Source organism: Scophthalmus maximus, chromosome 2 (assembly GCF_022379125.1).
Source record: "Scophthalmus maximus strain ysfricsl-2021 chromosome 2, ASM2237912v1, whole genome shotgun sequence".
In the NCBI taxonomy this organism is placed as follows: domain Eukaryota; kingdom Metazoa; phylum Chordata; class Actinopteri; order Pleuronectiformes; family Scophthalmidae; genus Scophthalmus; species Scophthalmus maximus.
In genome coordinates, this window is record NC_061516.1 from 5,902,496 (window position 1) to 5,922,053 (window position 19,558).

Below are 19,558 nucleotides of genomic sequence, written 5' to 3' on the forward strand. Positions count from 1 at the left end.
GTCCTGCCTGTGAACAGTGTGTCCCAGTGGTCGCTTTGGGAAGAACTGTGTGTGGAGCTGCAGCTGCACCAACAACGGCACCTGTAACCCCATCGACGGCTCCTGTCAGTGCTACCCAGGGTGGATCGGCAGCGACTGCTCCCAGCGTGCGTACAACAAAATCACTATGAATGAACCTCACGGTGGTCCTGTTCTTGAATTTGTTTGTCGAACTGATGCGGTTGAAGGTTAAAAGCAGCAGCGTTGTGTTGTCTCCGTGTCGCAGCGTGTCCGCCCGGTCAGTGGGGACCCAACTGCATCCACACATGTAACTGTCACAACGGAGCCTACTGCAGCGCCTATGACGGAGAATGCAAGTGCACCCCGGGATGGACGGGCCTCTACTGCACGCAGCGTGAGTCACACACATGCAGACCGACTTGTGTTTACTTCAAAGTGCCCAAACTTCAGCACCATGTTGAGTGACGGCTGTAGATCTTCGAGGTGTTATCATTATGAGTCGCCTTTGACACATGTCCTGCATGTGACACAGTATGAAGTGGTGTGTGATGACTTCGTTGCAGGCTGTCCGTTGGGTTTTTATGGGAGGGATTGTTCTCAGACCTGCCAGTGCAGGAATGGAGCCGACTGTGACCACATCTCTGGACAGTGCACCTGTCGCACCGGCTTCATGGGACGTCACTGTGAACAAAGTATGTTGCACCATTTCACAACAGACGTCTCCTTTCCAGCCAGCACTCCCATACACACACTTCCGTTTGCTTTGAGTGATGACCTGTAACGAACCGGTGTTTTCCAGAGTGTCCTCCCGGTTCCTATGGTTACGGCTGCCGTCAGGTCTGCGACTGTCTCAATAACTCCACCTGTGATCACATGACTGGTACGTGTTACTGCAACCCAGGCTGGAAAGGAGCTCGCTGCGACCAGGGTGAGAACTAATGTCATCCATTGATCTTAGCTTCATACTGTTCATGAATATGGCTCACAATCATTGGCATCTACTTCTGATAGAGAAGCTTTGTCAATAGGAAAAGGCTGATGTTCACTGAGATGACTCCGGTTCTGTGTCTCCCCCCCCCCCCCCCCCCCCCCCCCCCCTGCAGCTGGTGTGGTGGTGGTGGGCAGCCTCACCAGTCTGACCAGTAAAGCCATGCAGGTTGACACCTACCAGATCGGAGCCATCGCAGGAATCATTGTCTTGGTGCTGCTGGTGCTCTTCCTCCTACTCCTCTTCATCATCTACAGGAAGAAGCAGAAAGGGAAGGAGCCCACCATGCCCGCTGTGACCTACACCCCTGCTGTGAGGGTCACTGCAGATTACACCATCACAGGTACATCACGGCTCGACTATGGAATCCATAATGATTATTGTTCTATGAATGCTGCCCCACCATTCTGCACATGGTAGTAACCAGGTGGTGAACAGTGCCTGGTTGTTTATTGTTGTTTGAAGTTCTGTGCAAAGAGTTCATTATTTAGATTTTGCAGAAAAATGATAAAATCATGTAACTTAAATTCAAAACTGCAGACTTCCTGTTGGGTTTATGAGTCCAAGAGGAGTTTTTGTATATCAGAGCGTAAAGCATTTGCCAACCAATTTTTGTGCATTCAAATGAAACGTGCTGCAGGAGCTGGTGTTTACGGGACGTACGTTTTCACATGCACCAACCTTTGTGCACATTTAGCCCAGAAAAAGAAAAAGAAAACACTTCCTTGCATTACAGTAGTGTCTCCACACTCATTTAGTGCATTAGGCAGTGAAAGTCCTGATGAACTGAGACACTCCGGTCAGTGAACTTGTCACCGTGTCATCTTTCAGACGCTCCCCCACCAACATGTGACGCTCACCCCAGCAACTACTTCTCCAACCCCAGCTACCACACCCTGTCCCAGTGCATCAGCCCCACGCATGTCACCAGCGGCCCATACGGAAAGGTATGGAGGTGAACCTGGTCGCAGAGACGAGAGTGAGAAATTCGGAATGGAACGTGTCCATTGGTGAATGTTCTAACAGCCGATGTCTTTCCCTGTAGACCAGCAGCAACAAGCAGTTTGTCAACTTGAAGAACGTGGACCAGAGAGTCGACCACACTGGCACACTGCCTGCAGACTGGAAACAAGGGGACTGCTTCAATGAGCTGGGTGAGTTATGGAATCTGTTAAAGTTTACTACACTATACATCATCAGTCTGTAGCGTTAGGTGGTTTCATCTCTGTGGAGAGGTGGGAACCTTTGCAGACAACTTGTGCGCTTCCACCAAGGGACCAGGTTCTAAATTAAGTTCCGGGGGAAATCTTTTACCCCCAAAAAGGGTCCCTGCTTGGAGGGGAGTACTACAAAAGTACAGGAAGCTCAGGTGTCAGGGCTGGTGGTGCGTTTCGGACCGAGCTGGCAGACACGGATTGAGGTGAATATGGAACAGGTTTATTGAAAAGGTGCAGAATACTGAGCAGGGGCGGGCTGGGGTCTGATACCCAGATGATTCTGACGGTGAGACGAACAGAGTGTGGAGTGAGGCAGCAAAGGAAGGAGGCCGGCCGACGAGGGCTGTGCAGGGTGCAGGTTTCGGCAGGATCCACTCCCAGATCACTGCAGGCAGGAGAGAAAAAACGTTGAGTAAGTTCTTAGCTCAACAAGACACAGGAGGGAACTAAACATGACGTTTAGCGGCCGACGGCTGGAACTAGCGTGTAACTGGTATAATAATCTGGCGACGTTCCTCCGTCAGGTCCGCATCTATGCACTCGATGAGGATGAGTGTCACCTGTGGCTGCTGATTGTTAGTCAAACAGACAGACACACACCCACCCACACACACACACACACACACAGACAGGAAAGCATCACAGCCCACCCGTCACACTTTGGGATGGGGCTTGCAGCTCTGAAGGATGGAGGTGTGTGAGGTGTGTGATGTCCAGTGTACCCTGCCTCTTGCCTAATGTCAGCTGGGAGTGGCTCCAGCCCCGACACAAGAAGTATAGACAATAGATGGGTGGATACACAGTGTACGGCATTACTACTTCACTTTCTTCTCACACCACTGTGGTGGGCGTCGCAGCCACTCGGTGTGTGTGTGTGTGTGTGTGTGTGTGTGTGTGTGTGTGTGTGTGTATTTACAGTATGTGTATCTGTATGCATATAGATATACTGTATGCTCCTCATGTTATCCTCTCCCTTTATCCTCCTGAGACACTACTTACATCAATGCTGCGTCCACCTTTCACTGACCGACACCATTTCCATGTTTCCTCACACCAGGGGCCTATGGAATCGATAGAAGATACATGGGGAAATCACTACGAGGTACAGTAGGCTCTGGAATTACGCAAATGAAAGCAAAAGAGTTGCATGCTGTCGTGACTTCACATCGGCTCCTCTGTCCGCCTCATCCAGATCTGGTGACGGGAGCACCGTATCACGCCAGCTCCTCTTCCCTCAACAGCTCTGAGAACCCATACGCCACCATAAAGGACCCGCCCCTGCTCACGACCAAAAACACAGAGTGCGGCTACGTGGAAATGAAGTCGCCGGCCAGACGGGATTCACCGTACGCGGAGATCAGCAACAGCAGCCCCACCAACAACCGGAACGTCTACGAAGTTGGTGAGGCGCCTTAGTGAATAGGACGCTTTGTGGCGGACTGTGCTTCAGTCGTATGAACTAAATGGTGTCCAGTTGTGGGTAGTATGGATAAAGTCTTCACACTATAGTTCATTACATTATAATGTAAAAAATGATATTCTTAAATTACGTTATAATACGATTAAATGTGGATATGCTGCCCTATGGCAATACAACTAAGAATACCATTTTTAGATGCGAGGCTGAATAAATCCTGGACCTGTCTCCGTATTAGATGCACTCGGATATAATTGAATGTGTTCTCAAATTTTCCAAAATGTTGTGGCTGCGTTTGGTTTCAGAGCCGACTGTCAGCGCCATCCCACCCACCGGAGACAGCAATGGCCACGTGCACTTTGGTCAGGATCCGTACGATCTGCCAAAAAACAGCCACATCCTGTGTCACTACGACCTCCTGCCAGCGAGAGAGAGTCCGTCGTCGGAGCTCCGGGAGCTGGACAGTGACTGATGCTCCGAGACTCAGCACGGGATGTTCCACTTTACACCCGCGTCATACTCTCTCTTCTTTCTCGCAGTTATACTCTGACGTTGTTGTTGTTATTATGTTTCATGACTTTTTTTCCTGAACAAAGGGGGTGTGTAAGACTTTGGAGGCACGGACGTTTTTATACGATTTGATAACAATGTCTAGACTGCAATGAAAGTCTTGGTACAGCAGGTCATTCCATATATGTCCGGGAGATGAGATTTGAACAAAACAGTTGGCATGATGTGTTGCCAGCGGCGAGGGTTTCCTCCAGACTGCCTCCGTAACCTCTCTCCGAGAAACTTGGTGTCTTTTGCGTGTGTTTTGTAGTTTCAATGCAACAAATCATACAAATGGTGACTGCACACACATTCAGATTGTAGCGAATCATTCGTGGTGTTGAACGCTCCCTCTCAGAGAAGGGGTTTCAGATGCTGTTGAATGATCAGAACGCACCCAATACCAATCAAATCTCCCTCTTTGCAAGTGACGTATTAGAAAACAGCTAATATGATATGAATATTAGCAATTGTATCAAAGATGAGATGTTTCTTAAAGTTGGAGTGAGGAGAGGAACCAAAACTACAAGTGCCATTTCACTTCGTAAATCGTTTACTCTTACCTGGTAGAAGGCTCTTTTTTTTTTACATTTTGGATCATTTCCATCATTTCCTGTTCAGTTCATCAATACACAATATAGACTGTTTTTGAATGTTATCTTAAACAACTGAAACCAGCATTTATAAATATCAGTCATACGTACAGCTTAGTGGCCACCATCATCTGATTGGCATGTTCTTCCATAAAACAGCACTTTGCATGAGAGTCTTGTTTTCATTGTGAAGTACATATTTCATGTGTCTTGCAACAACACGCAGGATGAGTGTAATGACGGTTGGTGGCCTGCGCCCATAGACTTAAGTTGAATACGACATCAAATTTGATGGGGGGATAATAATACTAATAATAAAATTAAAAATCATAAATATCCTTTTTTTTAATTGAAACAAGGATTTAAAACAGCTGTACTGCAATACATACCCCTACCATTTGATAAGTTACCTCAAGTAGAGGCCTATTATATTGAGGCCATACGACATGATGTGCTGTATATAGAGCTGGGATCATCTGACGGACCTTTCCCCTCGGTCATGTGACCCGTACCTTCCATGGAGACGTCCTCCGCTCACGACTGGAGACCATGTTCGGTCACTGTTGAGAAGAAAACCTCTCAAACGTGGACCAATGGTCCCAACGCGGTCCAGAGACGGAAAACAAAGACTTTGAGATGATGTGGCCGAGGCAGGTTGTGACAGTGAGGTCGTGTGGCGACATGTTTCATTTATAAAATGTCACAGTACTCATCTCAGTTTCCCTGTATTCCCTTGTATTTTTGTGATGACGTCATTCTGAAAATAAGTTATATAAGTTGACTGTCTGTTCATCGTGTTGATGTAGTACATACCTAAGTGTTAATTAACACTTAATTTTCTTTAGGCCTGTGTGAAAGTGTACAGAACATTAATCATGGAGACACGCGGTGGCTCACACGGTGTTGTTCAGTACGTACCGTACACTTCTTTCTTTTGTTTCCACAGACAAGGATGTTTCTGAAATACACCATCAAAAAGGCTAAAGTGAGACCCACATCATAATCTTTGTAAGGAGCGCAGCAACCCATAACCTGGCACCAGGCTCTCCCTTAGACTGTGTATGCACTGTACTTATTTCAGAGAAGGCGGCTGTGGGACAGACAACACCACGTGGCACCAGTGTGGTCAATGATTGTCTTCCTTATTTATGCAAAGGTGTTTATTGCTGATGAAGAATCCACGGCACTGCTGGGCCCGACATGGCATCCAACACAGAGAATGACCTTGAAGTGTTTTGTTTTTTCTCTTTTGACGTAAAAAATGCCGGATGTCCTGCAACATGCAGATGCGGAGGAAACGCGGTGGTTATTGTTGTTTGTTGATTGTCAAAGTACCAGGAACTGCTTCCTTAGTAGTATCACCACCCGGAGGAAACGCAGCCATTCCACCATCAGCAATATGTTTTGCTAAATATGACAGAAGAAAATGCAAAATAACATGATAACATCACCATGTTCATTCCAGTAGTAGTAAACGTAAAGGGCTCAGCAGATGAAATGCAAGCTTAAGCTGGACTTTTGCTTTTTGAAAGGATAATATTGACAGTTTACATCATGAATCTGTCGTAAACATTGTCATATTTCACAGAATTCCTCACTCTTCAATCTCAGTTCGATCGTACCTGTTGTCCTTCCTGTGATCTAAATGGCCTCCGATAGTCTGGAGACATTCTGAGCCTATCTGAAATGTTTTGTAAAATAATGTACATAATTTGCTCCTGATGTAAAAATGTTGATATCACCCACTGTCTTAAGTCGGCACAATTGAAGGCATGAACAAATGACGTGTGGCATTTGATTGATCATGTAACAATTGTGTGAACTTGTTTTTCCTGAACACTGTGGTGATTTGGATGATTTGAACCACTAAAGACATTTGCTCTGAAGGCGATGTTCAACATGTCCACAGGCCTCATGTGTTCCAGGCCGGTTCTTTAACCCTCCACTACACAAGCCTCCGCTCACACGTTCCAACAGGCCACCACCACGAGATTCAATGTATATGCTTTTTGAGGTTTCATTTTATTCATCATAGAGCTGTTTGTTCAAATGCTTTGGAATAAATTTACAATGTCATGAAATATATGGGCTTTCTATTGAATTTATTTTCATCCCGTCAGGATTCTACCCCTGTGACCCTGAACCCATTAACTCCTTAAGTCCTGCAATACTCCCCATTCTGTACTGTGTTTTTCTCGTAGCAATATCTTTATGATGTTAATAAAGCTGGTTTGAAAAAAAGAAAAGGCTGACGAAAACAGCCAGCTGGGGCTCAGGAGTTTGAGAGGTCATCCACAAACTGGAAGGTTGCTGGTTTGATCCCCGCTCCCCCCATTGCCTCTGGCATCTCTTCTGGCAGTGTATGAGTGTGACAGAATAAGTGCCGCAGTGCCGTGTCACCTGTACTGTAAAGAAGGGGGGAGGCGATATTCAACATTTTTATAATTATCCGTATCTGTCGTTTTTTTAGGCGATTTGCCGATAAGATCATTTAAATTTTTGAAATGTGCCAACTTGTCTCCGATGCAGCCCCAGTCACGACTCTCTGGACTTTATCAACATCCTGTCCATGTATGTGCGTTCAGCTTCATAATGCTGCTGCTGATACTGTGTTCAGGTCCTGTTGAAAGGTTCTGTGAATGAAACATAAGCTTTAAGGCGTTTCAACAAAGTTTTGTGTTAAGTCTGACACTTGTTCAAAGACAAATATCTGTTTCAAATATCGGTCATCGGCCTCTTACATTAGTAATAATCGGTACTATGGGTGAAGGCGACGTGACATCCACCTGTACAGCCTGTCCCTCCTGGTGAGTGAACATATTCACAGTGCACGTTATAGCAGACTTGGCCGGCAGCAACCGGCCCTGCAGACCGAAAACCTCCACGACCAGAAGCTGGAGAGGAGAGAATGAAGGCCTTCCTCCAGACTGCAGGACAGAAACCATATCCACGTCACGAGAGCAGTGTCGAGTCGATCCACCTGTGGCCTGCAGTGTGTGTTGGTCTTCACTCCCTCAAGGTAAACCTTCCTCCTTGATTCATCTCAGTTCGGTCCTGATGTGGCTCCAATTCCTCCTTCCCTCATGAATATTAAAACTGTATGTGTATATATTCTGTTAACAGTGTATATACGTCTTATATTTCATTTCTTATTCATTACTTTTTGAACCGCTGCTGTGACATGGCAGACTTCCTCGCTGTGGCACTAATGAAGGATTATTTTATATCATTTTAACTACGAGAACCAGTGTAAGATCAGTCTGTGTAAGTCACGTTGTTGTTGTTGCTGAGTGAGCACGCCTCAAACGGGCGTCTGATGTGCTTCTGCTTTGCTCCGTTTGACCCCACCTGCACTGTAGAGTGAGTGTTTGGTCTTTATAGGCGACAGTCTGAGACACATTCCAAACTGCGTTAAAATTAATCTGGGACAGACTTTCAAGTGAAGTTAGGGTCAGGGGTCAAATGTTGGTTTAGATTAAGGTGGCTTAGGGTTAGGGAAGACAGACAGACAGACTTTATTGATCTCAAACTGGGAAATGCCAATTTTATGAAACACCGTACGAAATAAAAAGGATATTGGAAACACAAATGTCAAACAATGTGGTGTGTTCAGTGTCCTCCTCTCCTCCCCACTTCACACGTTCACAGCTCAGCCTCGCTGGCTCCAATGCTGCTCCATAGGAAATGAATGCATTGTGTGTGTGTGTGTGTGTGTGTGTGTGTGTGTGTGTGTGTGTGTAACAGGTTTCCTGGAGGCAGCCTGTTGACTGGCTGCTGTGGGGCCACTCGGTGGTGCGTTCACGTGAAGATGGTGACCGCGGCGCTCAGCTGCCTTGTGGCGGGACTTGTGGCCCTCGTCCTCTACCTGAGGCTCTCGCGTCCGTTCTTCTGGCCGGATCTGATGCACTACGTGAAACTGCGGAGGCACAGAGCGACGTCGCAGGCTCGCATGGAGCGAGGCATCGTCACGTACCTCGACAGCTTCCTCCACCAGGCGAGGACGAACCCGGGGAAACCCTTCATCGTGTTCGAGCGGCAGACGCTGACGTACCGGGACGTGGACCGCAGGAGCAGCCGGTTCGCCAACGCGCTCCGAGCGGGGGGCGCTCTGAAGCAAGGCGACGTCGTCGCTCAGCTCATGTGCAACGAGCCGGACTTCGTGTGCGTGTGGCTGGGTCTGTGCAAGCTGGGCTGCGAGGTCGCGTTCCTCAACAGCAACGTGAAGGACTCGTCTCTGCGCCACTGCCTCCTCGGCTGCGGGGCGACGGCCCTCGTCGTGGGAGCGGGTAGGGCGCGCGCCTCCAAACTCACACACACGCGCGCGCAGACACACACACACACACACACACACACACACACACCGAGTGGCTGCGACGCCTCGACGAGGCAGTCAAACGATCGCTCCCGCAGAGACGGACCAAACTTTTCGAGGGCCCTGTTCCGCCCGTGTGCGAGCGCCCCTGCAACAGTAAATCCATCAATCGATAAGTACTCGCCAACTTTTTTGATAATCGATGAATCGGTTGAAGTGTTTTTTTTTATGAATAATAATAATAATGTATTGAATTTATAAAGCCCTTTTCAGGAACCCAAAGCGCTCATTCAAAACCTAACAAAAACAAGTGTGTGTGTGTGGGGGGGGGGGGGGGGCTAGGGATATGCCCCCTGAAGAAAAAGTCAAAATTCTCTGATTTCAGCTTCTCAAATGGATATTTAATTGAATATGTTAACTCCTCTGTGAGAGTAAAATAAATATTATCTCAGGGTTTGGGAAGCACTATCGACATTTTTCACCTTTTTTTAAAAATATTTTATGGACCAAAAAGCTAATCGAGAAAATAATCGACAGATTGATCGATAGTGAAACTAGTCGTTAGTTGCAGCCCTAGACTGAAAGTACACTTGAACTATTCAAAATACTTAAAAAAAAAACAGTCTGTGTTAATTCTCATTTATTAACAAATGTTCGTCAGAGGATTAGAATGTGTGACTTTTTACCTAAATGCTCTCTTGTTGTATCACACCATGTCAGCAGGTCAAACTAAAAATGTAACTCATGTCAAGGCGCTTATCACTGTTTCCTGTCGTCACATCATATATATATATATATATATATATATATATATATATATATATATATATATAAAAATATATATATATAAAAATATAAAAACAGGAACATTTTGTGTGATGTGAAAATATAGGCAAACCAAAACCAGAAAGATCTAAAGGACTGTTTGTACAGTGTGCAGTAAACGGTGGAGTGTTAGAAAGTGCATGTGGAACATAGGATATGAAATGTGGAGGAACATTCAAAACAATACAGTGGAAGGAAATGTGAGAATTTTACTTGCACAAAATATGAATTAAAATTTAAATGTGCTTCAGGCATCAAATGTAGTGTCAAGCACTTGAGATTATTTGGAATTGTTTTTCTGGATTATAATGTATTTATTTATTTGGATAATAAATCTGTACAAAAATACATTATTTTATAAGATGATCAAAGGTCTGACATGTAAAATGTAAAGTAGTAACAGCTAACTATACATGTGGTGAGGTTAAAAGGACAAGTATCTGGAGTTTCTGATCATGAACAAAGTTTCCTCACATTTGAAACGTTATCAGTCCAACTGATAGATGAGAGGTGCAGAGCAAAGTACAACACCATGACTTCTCCCCTCAATACATATACCTACAGTATTTACACTGTATGAATCAGAGGGATGTGATTGTAACGATTGCCTTGTTTCTTAGATTCTGTAGAGGTTTGAGCCAGTGCTGCTTCATCTGTGTGATGAAGCAGCACTGACAGATTCTGTCTGTTCCACCAGATGTGGTGCACTTGGTGGAGCGGGTGCTGCCCGATCTGAAGAAGGACAACATGGCCGTGTGGGTGGTGGATCACACGTCACCATCCGAGGACATCAACAGTTTGTTAGATAAGGTGGAACATGTGTCCGAAGAACTCTTAAGTGAACCACCTAAAGTTGACATCATGTCAAACTTCCTCTTCATTTTCACCTCAGGCACCACAGGTACTGTGAACGCTACACATGACGTATTACATGTATCTGTAATTTAACCTGTGAGGTCAAGAGATCAGATGTTGGTCAGCTGGTTCATCTCAGGTTCAGATATCTTGTCACTTATACTCTTACATTAACAGTAACTACTCTAATGTGAACAATGTCCAGTGTATTTTCTCCTCTTGTAGCAAACTTGACAGTGGAGGATTAGGTTTGTGCATCAGCTACAGTAACAACCGTGGCAAACATTACAACCAGCGTTGATGTAAACACAATGTCCACCACCAAGTGGCCACGCCAACAGGTCTCACCAGACCCATCTGGTCCAGGTTGCTGAAAGTCGATTGTACTCACTCTTCCGTTAGCCAGAAGATCCTGGAGCTGCTGGACAGTAGATGTGTTTTGATCCATAAAAGAAAAAAGTTCCAGTTGAAGACATAAAAGTAGTGAAATATTTGGTCCATAAGACGCTGCTGCACCTGAACACACCACCAGAGCAAACACATGGTGGTTTTGTGATCAACCAGTACACAATGGATCGGCATGAAATTTCATACAGACACTCATGCGCCTCTGTGAGATGGAGATGATCTGATCACAACCAACAGTCAACATCCTCAAACCAGAGGCCATGTGTATTATTACAGTCTGGCTGTGCATTGGTTATTACATCAAGTTTCAGAATAGCAATGGAATCCTAAGACCAACGTCAAGGCTCAAGTGTAACTGTGACCTCACTTTAAGACGACCATCTGTGTGGCCGTTCTCCTCCAGGTCTCTCCAAGGCGGCTCGCGTCGGGCACCTGAAGGCCATCATGAGTATGGCCTTCTTCACGATCTGTGGAGCCACATCTGATGACATCATCTACATCACTCTTCCTCTTTACCACATGTCTGCTTCCCTGTTGGGGATTGGAGGATGCATTCAACTCGGTAAGAACCGCTGTACTTTGGTCGATGTAGAGTTTAGTCTCAAGGCCTCTCACTTCACCCTCATGTCACCAAGGGAACCGTGAACTGTATATGATGGTATTTCTGTTACACTCAGTTCAGACTAAGTTACTGCAGCTTCCTTTTTTGGTTGGATTGTATTCAGCTTGCTGGGTTTTTCCCCACAGAGTAAACACAACTGTTGCTGCATATGATTATTTGTGCCCAACATTTACAAAATTACTGGAAGATTTTCCATTTATCTCCGCTATTTTAGGTCCAGGGCAAATTTAGCAGAGGATCAGGTGGACTGTTGTTTTAGCTTGCAGGATCTTTCTCACACAACCAAACTGAAGTGTCGACCCCTTCCAGGTCGTCACTGCCGAATGAATTTCATTCTTCTACCTTGGCTTCACAGCTCACTTGTTTAAACTTACTGTAGGGAATGCCCTCAGTAATAAACACAATATTACAGGTATTAGTTGACTTTCCACGTGAATAGAGCGCAAGAGTGAGGTTCTGGAAGTGAAAATTCCATTCATATTCTCCATTGACATCTTGATTATTAGCCATAATGGCGTAACTATCCGAGGTTGACTCACCACGAGCTAGGAGGTTGTGAAACGATGGAAGATGAACCTGTAGAAGTCTGTATGAAATCAACCTTGTTTTCAGAAAAACATGTTTTTCTGAAAAAAAATTGTTAGACATGTAAAATTGTTGGACATGTATAAAGAAAGATCTGAGTTTTTATAGGTGTATTGTCTTGTGCTACTTCCTGTATCTTCACTCCGCCTTCTCCTCTGGATCGCAGGTGCAACTTGTGTGTTAAAAAAAAAGTTTTCCGCCAGCCAGTTCTGGAAAGACTGCGTGCAACACAATGTGACTGTGGTGCAGTACATCGGAGAGCTGTGTCGGTACCTGGTCAACCAACCTGTGGTAAGACTTCATCCTGTTATAACTGTCAGTGATAGTGACATTATGATCATTCTGGATTTGTGCACACGTGCTCAGATCTCAAAACACCTATTCATCGGCTACAATAAAGTCATGAATATAATTCAATGCAACTATTCACACCCTTATCTTTCCCCCATTTTGTTATGTTGCTGCCTCATGCGAAAATAATTGTAATAAATTTTTCCCCTCATCAATCTAGAGTAATGATTATGAAGATGGACGACGTGTCACTGTTCAGTAATGACACCACTGCCTCTCAAACTCTCTCAGGTCGGCTGAGTACAGACATTCTCAGTTCTCTCCAACCTTCAGCCCTGTCTGAGGTCCGGCACTTTGCCCTGTTCACGTCTCCCTTAACCCTGAACCAGTCTCCTTGTACCTGCCACAGCCCCAAGATACGTGCAGAAATGTTGACCCCCCCCATATCGATTAGATTACCCTTTATTGTCTCGCTCAGGAAAACTTTGTGTTGGGCATCAAGAGAACAAGGCGTCACATCAGCACCGTCACTCCACATGTACATTTAACTACAGTAAACATTGCACTACAGACCCAGCTGGCAGGAAGTATAACAATAGTACGTGTTACATAATGCACAGTACCCACACCCAAAATACCAACAACCCCCCCACCGCACACCAGTTACATATATTGCACTCTTCCTCCATAAATACCCCCCCCCCACACACACACACACAGCTGTTACATATTGCACATTATCTCAATAATAGGATAAATACTGCCCCACAACGGATGTTACGATAGCAAGTGTTACATATTACACAGTACCCACACCAACCCCTCCCCCCCATATTGCACATCTCCTCATTAAATACCCCCCCGACACACACACACACACACACAAACACACCAGTATGAGTATTATATATTGCACATTCCTCAATAAATACAGTCTCTCTGGGCCCCTCGACTTCAGACTGACCCGCCTGAGGAGATAACACTTCATGAGATTCACTGACTTTTTCTTGTAAATCACTTTTTTCTAACCCATTTTGACAGACTGACCGTTGTGTGATGAAGTTTTTTCATCTTTTATGTTCTATCGCTGTTATTCTTTCCGATTTGAATTTCTTTTCTTTTATGTGATGTTGTCTTCTTTTGCTTTTATTTGCTTGTGCCTACCTACCGAGGACCCTGCGTCTGCGTCGCCTGTCAGTGCTCTCTGTCAACCCTGTTTTTAAATGTGCTAGAAAGTTGTGATATTGATTGAGTTGGCGATGGTAATGGACGTGTCCGGTTTCTTCCAAACATTACACTTGGACTTGAGAGCAAACAGTTTGGCCTTTGTTTCATCATTCCTTTTATGCTTTCATGCGTCTTTCACTGAGGAGATGCGTCTGTCTGAGCCACAGTCATGGTCGTCCTGCTGGAAGTTTCTCCACAATTTCTTACGTAGGCCTACAACTGAAATGTCATGTCTGGATCATCATCTTCCTCAGATGACCACAAATATTTGCAATGGGGGATTTAGGCTTATGAAGCTTTTGGAATGTCTTCCTACTTTTTCCAAAGAATATGTTCAGTGCACCAAAACTTGTATATTTCTTGGCATGAAGACATTAGCATTCTGTGCATGTACTGACGAGTACATAAGAATATTTGCCAACATGTAGGACTGTTCCTTTACAGAGTTAAATGCTGCTCCTTCCCCCTCCAGGTTCCAGAGGAGAGAGCTCACAGGGTCCGGCTGGCAGCAGGAAGTGGTCTCAGGGCAGATGTTTGGAAGAAGTTTGCCCAGCGCTTCAGCACGATCACAATCAGAGAGGGTTACGGCTTGACTGAGGCCAGCGTCGGGTTCCTCAACTACACAGATGAGGTCGGACCGATCGGGAGGGCCAGCTATTTCAACAAGGTCAGGAATAAAGCATATTGTCCGTCTCTGCATTTTGACACGTCTTGTGTTTTTGTACCTACAGTATATTCATTTAGATTACTGCGTTTTCATATTGGTCAGCCCTTACAATAACCTTGCTGAAATATGGTCAAAAGCTCCATACAGCTAAAAGGTGGTAAAAACTCACTGTCATATGATACAATGTGCACACAATACAATAGAGAGCAATAATATAAAAAAGAGCAAACATGAAATGTCCAATAAGTAACCATAATAATGTACAGTAAGTATGAGGTCACCATTGACATTTTGTAATCAACAATACAAAATGTATTTTATGTTTTTTTTCCTGTCTCAGCTCTCTATGCCATTTGAGCTGCTCAGATATGATCCTCAATCATACGAGCCAATCAGAGAAGATTCTGGGAGATGCACACCAGCACAAATAGGTAAGAGAGTAGCGTGTGTAGTGTACATACAGTCTGTAGTGTCATGGAATTTTGGCTATCCTCCCCTGAGGAACTGTTAAGACGAGTCTTCTCAGGCACCAAGCAAGGTCAACCTGTCTGTGGCAAGCCACAACAATCATCGAGCAGCTGAAGTCTCTCTCGAGGTGTCATAGTCGCGGGGAAATGACGACATTACCCTAAACTAAATACACTACAGAGACCGGGAACAGGCAGATTGTCTTGGGGCGCCATACACTGACCACCTTGTTGATCTGTGTAAACGAACCAGAAATCTCCTTGATATATACAGTATTGAGCTCTTATAATAAATACGTCTGCTGAAGACATCCACGGTTTCCGTCTCCCTGAATCAGCATCCACTCCATCAATTATTCCTTTTCATGTAGTACACAGCTGTTTGTACACAGTCCTCTCCGTCTGTGCACAGGAGAGCCAGGCATCCTGGTGGCTCCTCTGACAGCGATCAACCAGTTTCTGGGCTACGCCGGGAACAAGGTCCAGTCCGAGAAGAAGCTGCTCAGGGACGTGTTTAAAGCCGGAGACGTCTATTTCAACACCGGAGACCTGCTGCTACAGGACCACAGGGACTTCCTGTACTTCCATGACCGCGTCGGAGACACCTTCAGGTACACAGACACACTGTGCTTTTGTATTGTAGTTGGCAAGTTTGTTGATGATACACAATAGAGCACAACAGTGACCGCCCACTTTTTTTACGGCTCCAGTTCCGGAAGTGAATTTACCATTCATTCATTTTCTCCATTGACATTTCATAAAATCCCCATTTAGAGAGTTTTAATCCTGGAACCAAGACAATCAGCTACGAGATCAATCGTTACCATCAAACATTTAATTCTGAGCAAAAATCGTTTCACAACCTCGTAGCTCTCGGTGAGTCGACCTCGGATATTTGTTACCTATTAGTTACCACATTGTGGCTAATACTCAAAATGTCAATGGAGAATATGAAGATGGGATTTTTCTGTTTTGTTGGGGTCATATTAAACACAAATACTCACGTCTAACACGCCTGATGTGTTTCAGTTATCGGTGCATGTTGAAAGAAAAATATATTAATCAGCACCGCTGTCTGTGCTGTTACTCCTGCCCGGTTCCTCTTCAACGGTCGATAACACAGATGTGTCAGATCCACCGGCTCATTGCAGCTGCTACTGGATCAGGAAGGAGAGCATGATAAGCCAATTCTCCTGTAAGGGTGTTATCATTCATCTTCGATGTTTCCTTGTTTCCTCCTCAGTTTCTCTGCTGCATCATTGACTGCTTTAACTGCTTCTTTTGTTCCCTCACAATTATGTGACATCCACATTACACAATATGAAGTACAGTACAACAATGCATTCCATGGAGACATTCCTCTCAGGCTTTCTTTTCAAATGAGGTGTCCTGAACCCTCCCCTCGTCTTTTCATGACATGTTTACATTTAATTAGTAATATCATACTTATTCCACACACAGCTCATGTAGCCTCACACCCTCTTATTCCTCTACTTCACAGTCTCAGTACAGGATACTTTTCCCAGGGTCCAATTTATGAAAAATTATTTTTTTTAAAGTTTAAAGTTTCAGTTTAAAAAGAGCCCTGAAATTCCTTCTCCTGACCAACTAATAGTTTCCTTATGGACTGACGATAGTATTATGGCCTTTTATATTGTTGGTATAGTGTGTTGTCCATATTGGTGATTATTTCTGTCTGGTCTTATGATAACAATTAATGAAACTCCTGGTCTGATCATGTGTTTGTGGGCGGCTGTGGCTCAGGACGTAAAGAGGGTCGTCTTCTAACTAGAGTGTCGGTGGTTCAATCCCCAGCGGATCCAGGCCGCATGCCGATGTTTGCTTGGGCAAGACACTTAACCACACGTGGGCCCCTGATGGTTGTGTGTGAATGAATTGTGATAGAAAAGTTCTGAAAGAATATGTAAATGTGTGAATGTGACTTGTCATGTAAAGCACTTTGAGTGGAGACCAAATACTTACTAAGCCTGTATCCTGCAGGTGGAAAGGAGAGAACGTTTCCACCACCGAGGTGTCAGAGATTTTAGGTCTTGTTGATTTTATGAAGGACGCCAACGTCTATGGAGTCACCATACCAGGTCTGTGGAATATGTGTGTGATTTATAATAACATATTGTCCCTTTGGAAGGTACCCCCAGTGTCTGTCTAACTTTGAATGCTATTACATATTATATATTATGTTTTAGGACAGTAGAGCTACAGGTGTTATATATTAAACAGCCCTTTTCTGCATTTTTATCAAGGGAAGCCTTGGCCTAACATTTTAACGAGATATGCTTGCATAGGCTAGTCTGGCGTAGACAGACTGAAACTCAATCCCCTCAGAGGGGGAGGGAGGGGCCTAGTAAGAGATGTGATGGGGCCAGCCCTATGTCAGTATAGAAATTGAACTAATTATAATAATAATAATACATTTTATTTATGGGCGCCTTTCAGGACATTGAGGAGACCTTACATAAAAGGAAAAATAAAGGATAAAAAACAGATACACAACAGTAAAAACAGACCAAACATTAATACAGAGCAATAAACAACAACAGACTAATAGAAGAACAAGTAAATACTAACACATTTCTATAAAGTAACACAGAGTAAGCCAATCTGAAGATATGGGCCACTGTCCCTGCTCTATGGGTTTCCTCTTGTCCGTTTAGTATGACTGGGTGAACTTTCACCATCTGTGTGTGCAGGATATGAAGGACGAGCAGGTATGGCGGCTGTTGTCTTAAAACGTGATCACAAATTAAATGGACCAGAGCTCTACAGCCACTTACTCAGAACACTTCCTGCATATGCCTGGCCACGGTTTCTCAGAGTACAGGTGAGTAATGCAGCTATTCTTCACCTCCAGTGTGTTTATACAGTAAGCGTGAGATTTTACTGTTCGTCTGTATTCCTGACATGTTTTTTCCAGACCTCTCTGGACGTGACGGAGACCTTCAAGCAGCAGAAGACGAAGCTGGTCCAGGAGGGCTTCCACCCAGACGTCACCCAGGACCCTCTGTATTTCTTAGACGTCTCTCAGCAGGACTATGTTCCCCTTACTGCCTCTACATATCAAGACATTGTGTCAGGAAAGATCCATTTATAGACATTTTTCAGACCAGTTGCTTCAGCAGTACTGATCTACTGTGTTATGGAGACCCTGATTCGTCCCACGACGACTCCTTCCCCGTATGTTCCAAACCGATAACAAACAAAGCTATGTCTTCTTGGGCACCCCTTGTGAGCAGTTTTACCAACAACTGAGACGTATTTTGCAGAGTTTTAAAATATGTAATTATTGGCCTGAAGTGGTAACATTTTCCAGTTTAGCAAAAGAAACGATTTTTGACTGTACATTTTCAAAAATTGGCCACAGCCTTTCTTTCCCTCAGCCCCAAAGAGAAGCATGTCTCTGTCTTATCTTCTGTTTTGTACAGTGAGCATGCGTTATTATATTTCAGAGAGCCTCCCTGCTTAGTCTACTGTAATTTTTTTAGTTTGCTGTTAATGCAAATTCAACAGTTCCTTTACTGAATTGTATTGTTTCTCTGTTAGTCAGTCAAGTCTTAACACTCCATAACCCTATGCTGTTTTCAGTCCTGCTTCTAATATATTAGTCAATATATACATCTCTGGAAAAACTGATTCCTAAGATGTCGTTGTCAAACCCTTATTACAAAGAAATGTAGGTGAGGCTTGATATTATATACAGTTTAACCATAATCTTTATAATGATATCAAATATATAGAACTTGAATTAGGAAAATAAACATATTTTTTTAATGTGAACTATAAACAATATCTTTTCTACTGTACTATCTGGAGAATATTATATTTTTATGGTATCTTATTGTATAGTATATATGTTATGCAAAATGGCTGTTAACTCTATAATAATAAATATTATTAATTTGTCTAAAATGAAAAGGTCAGTAATGTTTAGATATTTACTCATTTTATAACATCTCAAGGAATAATAAATACAGCAAGTAATTTAAACAGATGGTCGCTAACAGTTTTTTTATTTCAGATTTGTACTACTTTTTAACAAGCTTTGCTTTATTTTACACTACACTCCAATTTTTCAGCTGTATAATACAGTAATGTGGTCTATATTTTACACTACTTCATTACAGTTTAGAGTAAAAAGAGACAATGAAGTATATGAATTGCTGTCATGTAAAAACATGTTTTAAATTCATGGCACATCACATCCTCTATCTTAAACAAAAAGTATTTTTGAACCTCATGTATAGTGCTATCTCATGGCATGTTTTTAATAAATAAAATCAAGATATGACGGGTATGATTTTGTATTTTTGATATTTGTGATAATGTTGACACAGCCAGTATTTAGGCTAAGAAAATGAGAAATGAAATGTGAAAGTGATTTGAAACTCTGATCTGAATATGAATAACATCAAACCTGCAGCTGAAAAAAATATCTCAAATATCAAAAGATTTATGAAAGTAAAAAATAAAAAATAAACAACTTATTCAAAAGAATTCCAGAATCCAATTTAAATGAT

General features: G+C 43.7%; 2 protein-coding genes across 2 annotated transcripts in view; both read left to right on the forward strand.

Annotated features, from left to right (window-relative positions):
• The window catches only part of megf10 (multiple EGF-like-domains 10), a 34,237-nt gene extending 27,390 nt beyond the window's left edge, over window positions 1-6,847 (forward strand). The window contains exons 16-25 of the mRNA XM_035625240.2: window positions 18-146; window positions 266-394; window positions 564-692; window positions 800-928; window positions 1,104-1,331; window positions 1,820-1,935; window positions 2,034-2,142; window positions 3,263-3,307; window positions 3,398-3,607; window positions 3,928-6,847. Coding sequence (XP_035481133.1) covers window positions 18-146; window positions 266-394; window positions 564-692; window positions 800-928; window positions 1,104-1,331; window positions 1,820-1,935; window positions 2,034-2,142; window positions 3,263-3,307; window positions 3,398-3,607; window positions 3,928-4,094 — 1,391 coding nt within the window. The 3' untranslated portion in view covers window positions 4,095-6,847. The remainder of the gene's footprint in view (window positions 1-17; window positions 147-265; window positions 395-563; window positions 693-799; window positions 929-1,103; window positions 1,332-1,819; window positions 1,936-2,033; window positions 2,143-3,262; window positions 3,308-3,397; window positions 3,608-3,927) is intronic.
• A 1,592-nt stretch (window positions 6,848-8,439) lies between these two features.
• Window positions 8,440-19,335, forward strand: LOC118300667 (long-chain fatty acid transport protein 6). The gene is made up of 10 exons (XM_035625284.2): window positions 8,440-9,050; window positions 10,599-10,802; window positions 11,568-11,726; window positions 12,538-12,662; window positions 14,362-14,556; window positions 14,897-14,987; window positions 15,436-15,634; window positions 17,025-17,122; window positions 17,735-17,865; window positions 17,959-19,335. Exons 1-10 carry the CDS (start codon window positions 8,453-8,455, stop codon window positions 18,133-18,135), a joined length of 1,977 nt encoding a protein of 658 aa, XP_035481177.2. The 5' UTR covers window positions 8,440-8,452; the 3' UTR covers window positions 18,136-19,335.
• Window positions 19,336-19,558: the final 223 nt, after the last annotated feature.

Coding starts and splice junctions, on each gene's coding strand:
- LOC118300667 (XM_035625284.2), top strand. CDS start 8,453: ATGCATTGTGTGTGTGTGTGTGTGTGTGTGTGTGTGTGTGTGTGTGTG. Junction 9,051..10,598: donor GGCCCTCGTCGTGGGAGCGG/GTAGGGCGCGCG, acceptor CTGTTCCACCAG/ATGTGGTGCACTTGGTGGAG. Junction 10,803..11,567: donor TTTCACCTCAGGCACCACAG/GTACTGTGAACG, acceptor GTTCTCCTCCAG/GTCTCTCCAAGGCGGCTCGC.